We start from the raw sequence: 5,742 nt of genomic DNA, 5'->3' as shown, positions 1-5,742 counted from the left end.
CGGTGTCAAAGGCCTTACTTAAGTCCAGGTATACAACGACCACAGCCAAAAGGATCATCCACTAAGCAGGTCACCTTGTCATAAAAGGAGATTAGTCAAGCAGGACCTGCCCTTCCTGAACCCATGCTGACTGGGCCTGATGGCTTGGTTGTCCTGCATGTGCCGTGTGATGGCACTCAGGATTATTTGTTCCATCACCTTCCCTAGCACCGAGGTCAGACTGACAGGTCCGTAGTTCCCCGGGTTTTCCTTCCGGCCCTTCGTGTAGATGGGCCTCACGTTTGCAAGCCTCCAGTCAACTGCGACCTCCCCAGTTAGCCAGGACTGCTGACAAGTGATGGAAAATGGCTTGGTGAGCACTTCTGCCAGCTCCCTCAGGACCCTGGGGTGGATCCCATCTCGGCCCCATAGACTTGTGTATATCTATGTGGTGTAGCAGGTCGCTAACCACCTCTTCATGGGTTATGGGGACTTCACTCTGCTTTCCATGCCTGTCTTCCCACTCAGGGGACTGGGTACCCAGAGTACTACTGGTTTTCCTACTAAAGACTGAGACAAAGAAGGCATTAAGTACCTCAGCCTTTTCCTCATCTCTGATCACTGTGATTCCCCCCACATCTACTAGAAGAGGAAGACTTTCCTTAGTTCTCCTTTTGTTGCCAATGTATTTATGGAGAGGTGTTTCTTTAGATACCTACTTGAACTTAATGTGACAGTTTCTTCAAGGAGATCTTGATAAAGTTTTATGACAGTTATACAGTGATTTACAAGTCTTAAGTCCAAGAAAAAAAATATCTTGCATGAAATCTCATTCTTGAAGTAATGTTTTCTTTCCAGCTGATCTGATGCAGCCTGTCCTGCCAGTTCTGATATCCTCTGATTATCTGATTACTTAGTTTAGTATCATTACAGATGACGATGTTGAATTGGAAAGATAGGAGTGGGTAATTGCTATGAGATCGGTGCGAAAGAACCAGTAAACTATAATTTTGCATGCCTTGACCGTCATCTGCTTGAGCATAGATCACATGGGTGTGTTTTAGAGAGTATAGACTGTCTAGATTCTTCCTAGAAGTTTTATAGCATCTGCCTATAATAGTTTGTCACCCTTTCTTAAGGAAACAGTGTCTCTAGAGAAGAAATCCCCGCCACAGATACTTGGGGTATCCCAGTAGGATAATACAGTAGGAAGACTCGTGAAGTGCGAGTGCTGTTTTTCTTTGTGAGTTTCTTACATTTTTTTAGGAAATCTGCATTTCAGCAGATGAGTTCTATGCCAGAATTTAATTCTAGCTATTCACTGCAAGTTCTTACGGGATAAGTTTAAAACTAAGTAAAGGAAGCTGGCAAGAAGATTATCAGTTTAACTTTTCAAAACTATTCAGAAAAGCTGTCATTCCTGTGAAATTCAGAAACTCTGTGAAAAGAGTTTGGAAGCTGATCAAAACAGTGGTAAGTCATCCATCTATAAAGTTATCAATTTCAAGTTATTTTGTCCATGTCTTCCTTCTGGATTCTCATTTTGCCCTGCAACAGGGATATAGCTTTTTTTCCTACTTGGAGTCCTCAGTTCAGGACATAACACGAAAGTTCAGTTACTACTGGGATTATTTAGCTTAAAATTGTAACCTTAAAACTCTAAAAACAGCATAGATGCTGCTCTTTTTCTCTTCTGACTAATCTTTGAAGCAGGTTTGGGAGTTAATAACCATTGTAGGAAGGCAGGCCTGATGAGTAGCTTTGATTAACTAAAACAATTAGGATTTCAGGGCAGATCAGACCCAATGACCTGCTGAGCCATAGTCTGTGTCCTGCAGTTCTGCTCAGTTTCTGCCAAAGACAGCCTGGAGAAGGTAATTCTCTGGATTTTGGAGTGAGGGAGAGGGCCACACTCTGATCAGCCTCTTTGTTACTGCTACATCTTAATAATGATGAATTTTAGTATAATTTTGGACAATGTTTGTACATGTACGCTTCAAATATCTCAGTGCTTCCCAGCTACTTTATCTTACCTTTCTACCTCCATAGCTTGCTATAGGGAAAGAGCTTTGGGACATTGCTCTTACTACTGCACTTCAGGATTGCTTATTTCCATTCTGAGAGTAGATGCCATAATTGAAGTAAATATCTCTTATTTTATTTTTTTGGGGGTATTTGTACCATGATATATGAACAGATTAGTCTGCTTATAGGTGAATACTTTATATTATAGTTTTTGAGATCTTTGATATTTAAAATAGAATATTTAAAACAAAATTTAAATTTAGCATTTGTTGGAGCTAGTTACGGTCAAATGACTTGCACAGAGTCTTGTCTAGTTCATATAAACACCTTGCCCAGGGTATAACTCCAGTGTTACATAATATTTATGCACAGAATCCTGTTTATGAGAAAGAGGCAGATACACTGATCTTGTTTGCAGTGGATAAACATGACATGCCAATGATGTAGCAATAGCTTCCTTTAAAGAGACATTTTAATCTGAGATCCTGAGCATGCTATCTTGCCCCTACCTAAACTAATTCAGGTCATTTCCTGCTGTACATGCATCTCCTTTCAGCCTGTTTCTACTGTGTACTTAAAATAATGTGAGAATTTAATGTAGGCCTTTTCTGACTTTCTTGCTTCTACCCTCTTTCTTCACCTTTCTTGACCTGTTGAAGTAGAATAACAAAAAGATGGTAAGTGAGGTGCCCCTGTGCTGTTTGTTTACCATTTTTGCTTGATGGGACCTAGTAGCTGTTATGTTATTTTTGATGCTCTTCATTGTTTTGTCTTGTCCTACATTTTACATTTGAAACATACTTATTTTGAACGTTTTTCATTGCTTTGGTTTACTAGCAACTAATTAATGAGAATATTTTATGTATTGCTTCTAAATGCTACATAACCTGTAGTTTTGTAAGATGGAAGAATAACTCTTAAAGATCAACATGAGCTCAGCACCTTTAACAGTAGAAATGGCTGTATTTAATTTTACAAACCAAGAGTTTGAAAAAACGTTAGATGAGTATTACTGAGTACCAAAGTGGTGGAAACATTGAAAGTCATTATATGGGTTCCTCTCTGCAAATTCAGTTATGCTCCTTCTTCCTCTTTGCCTACCAAGTGCACATGTTTGTTAGCGTGCTCTTGAGAACAATTGTTCTGCCCTTTAACTTTGTTTTAAAAGGATGTGAAAGTTTTGTGCAACTTTCCTTGCATATTGGAATAGCAGCTTTTCCTGGGCTGTCCTGTTTGGTAGCATATAGCCTCAAAGAACAGTGCACAAAAAAGGCTTTTGATTCTTCTAACCAGTGGAAGAAAAATTTGTCATCTTAAATTCTCAGAAGTAACATGGCTGCATGATGGAGTTTTCATAGTGCGGTTTCACTAGATAGAGTATGTTTGATTTAAAATGTTAAAGTCTTGACTTCTGTCTTCTGGACAGATAACTGAAGTGTGATCTACTGTGCAAGGGAGAACAAATCAAATGTCAAAGGGAGGGGGTGGAAGAGGAATGGTTTGATTTAAATTATTTGCAATTAACTTCCTTTTTTTGGTCAACAGTAGCTGTTTAGGTTACTTCTAAAAAAGGCATTATAAACCGGATGTAGGTTTTTTCATTGTACATCTTTTTTTTTTTCCCCTAGCTTTGAGTAGTAGGTTGAGTAACACTTCAAAGTTTTCTGTGCCACAATAGCTGCAAGCTGCAGTGGCATATTTTTGCATGAAGCAGCTGGATTTTTTTTGCAATGAAATTAATATAATACTAGTATGGAAACAGTGCTGTTGGTGCCTAGGAATACGTTCTTATAGGCTAAATGTGAACAAGTCAGTTAAGGTTTATTTAGAAAAGTATGGGATATAATAGGGAGCAAAGAGAAGATGTTACTGTGCATACTTCCTCTGGGAAATACGTGGGAAAGGAGAAGATACTGTTACTAATTTGAATGCGTAGTGTTTGCATAACTAATAAACAGATTGCTTAATCGGTGTGAAATGACTATACAAACTATGCATCAGTTGGTTGTGTAAGAATGCATTGCTGGGGTTTTTGACTTGGGACTTTTGGCATGGAACAGACAAGGGTATATTTTATATTTAGATGTGTCTCTTCACACCCTACTGACATAGACAATATGTAAAGCTTTGTTTCTTTTAATGTCTAGTGTGGAATTTATAATCTCTTATTTGCTTTTGCTACTGTTCAGTATGCTTATTCACCATTCATTATTCCTTTTTTGGTATTGTGCACAGAAATTTGCAACATGCATGGAAAAATATTCTGCCAATCCCACCTACTACCCTTATGTGCTATTTTGCATCTCAGCCTTTTGAAATTGGTATTTGAAAAAAGAATTGTTGAGGTGTCACTGAAGAAGCATCTGTACTTAAAAAGGTCTTTGTGGTATCTGGCTGTAGCATGGTTTATTGGTTTGTTTAAGGTTAATTGGAGAATGGAATTAACAAATTTATTTTAGAAAAGGTTTGAAATGGGTCACAACCAAATTTAAATACTACATGAAATATATTCTACTTTTCTCCTAAGTACCTGAAAATTATTTCAAAATGTGGGCACTGTTTAAGAACACAGCTGGGCACAAACTGGAGCAGTTCACTTTCATTCTTGAGAATTTTTTTTGCAAAACTTTGCAAGCACTGACATGTTTTTACTGAACTTTTACAGGATCTTATGGTTGGTGATGAAGCAAGTGAGTTACGCTCAATGCTGGAAGTGAATTATCCAATGGAGAATGGCATAGTTCGGAACTGGGATGATATGAAGCACCTCTGGGATTACACATTTGGACCAGAAAAACTTAATATTGACACAAAAAATTGTAAAATATTACTCACAGAACCTCCCATGAATCCAACTAAAAACAGGGAGAAGATCGTGGAGGTACGTCTGTCTCGTTAAAAACTGATGTATACTGCCATTGAAGCATTGCTAAGAGATTTTAACTTCTTGAAACGCCTAGTAACTACCTGAGGCAAGGTTTTCTAAACAAAAGTTGTCCCCAGCCATAGTTGTGATGGCTACCATGCTTAAATTCAAACAAGCTGATGTCATTCAGAAGCTGTAAGCATGCTTCTTGTCTCAAGCTGTGTCACCAGTTAAGACACAGAATTGGAAATACACGTTTATCTTCATGTATATATTGATTACTAGCTATTGGATGAATGTTAATTACTTTAAATGTCTTGGGCTTCTGTAAGCCAGTAATGCTTCAGAGGAGATTGAGGCTTGAGCAAGATGATGCTTACCAAATGGAGCAGTGTTGTTGGAGGTAGCCAAGACAAAGGTGTGATGATGCTAATCTTTGATTAATGCTAGGGATTATCAATGAAAGCCTTCTAAGAAGGAAAGCCTGGTTCTTGGATCCTCAATCTCACAGTGCTGCCCTGGGTGACATAAGCTACATCTGAACCTTAGTTATGTAGGTTGTCAGATGTAGATTGTTTAGCTCCAGTATCTTGTGACAAAGACTGAGTTTTGAAGAGCACTGGTATTTGAGAAGACAAAACATTTTGGTTGTGTTTTGTTTTTTTTTCCTGAAGCATCATAGGTATTTTCAAATCATGTAAGTATTCAGTGTAACAAAACTGTAATTAATGTGTTGTTGGAGTAACTGATAGGGCAGGAGAAATGGATTCTAACTTTGAAACCCTAAGAATTATGTAATGCAACATTAGTAATACCATCTATTGTATATCAGTCTGTTGTGGTGTGATAGACAGAGCAGGTTATTTTGGGTG

At 38.1% G+C, this 5,742-nt stretch overlaps 1 protein-coding gene across 1 annotated transcript in view; it reads left to right on the top strand.

Moving 5' to 3' along the window:
- The first annotated feature begins 2,672 nt into the window (after window positions 1-2,672).
- Window positions 2,673-5,742, top strand: part of ACTR2 (ARP2 actin-related protein 2 homolog (yeast)) — a 12,315-nt gene continuing 9,245 nt past the window's right edge. Inside the window, exons 1-2 of the mRNA XM_010189031.1 lie at window positions 2,673-2,681; window positions 4,670-4,885. Coding sequence (XP_010187333.1) covers window positions 2,679-2,681; window positions 4,670-4,885 — 219 coding nt within the window. The 5' untranslated portion in view covers window positions 2,673-2,678. The remainder of the gene's footprint in view (window positions 2,682-4,669; window positions 4,886-5,742) is intronic.

Source organism: Mesitornis unicolor, unplaced genomic scaffold (assembly GCF_000695765.1).
Source record: "Mesitornis unicolor isolate BGI_N332 unplaced genomic scaffold, ASM69576v1 scaffold53657, whole genome shotgun sequence".
NCBI lineage: Eukaryota > Metazoa > Chordata > Aves > Mesitornithiformes > Mesitornithidae > Mesitornis > Mesitornis unicolor.
The sequence above is the reverse complement of the archived record's forward strand: the minus strand, read 5'-3'. Positions and strand labels throughout refer to the sequence as shown.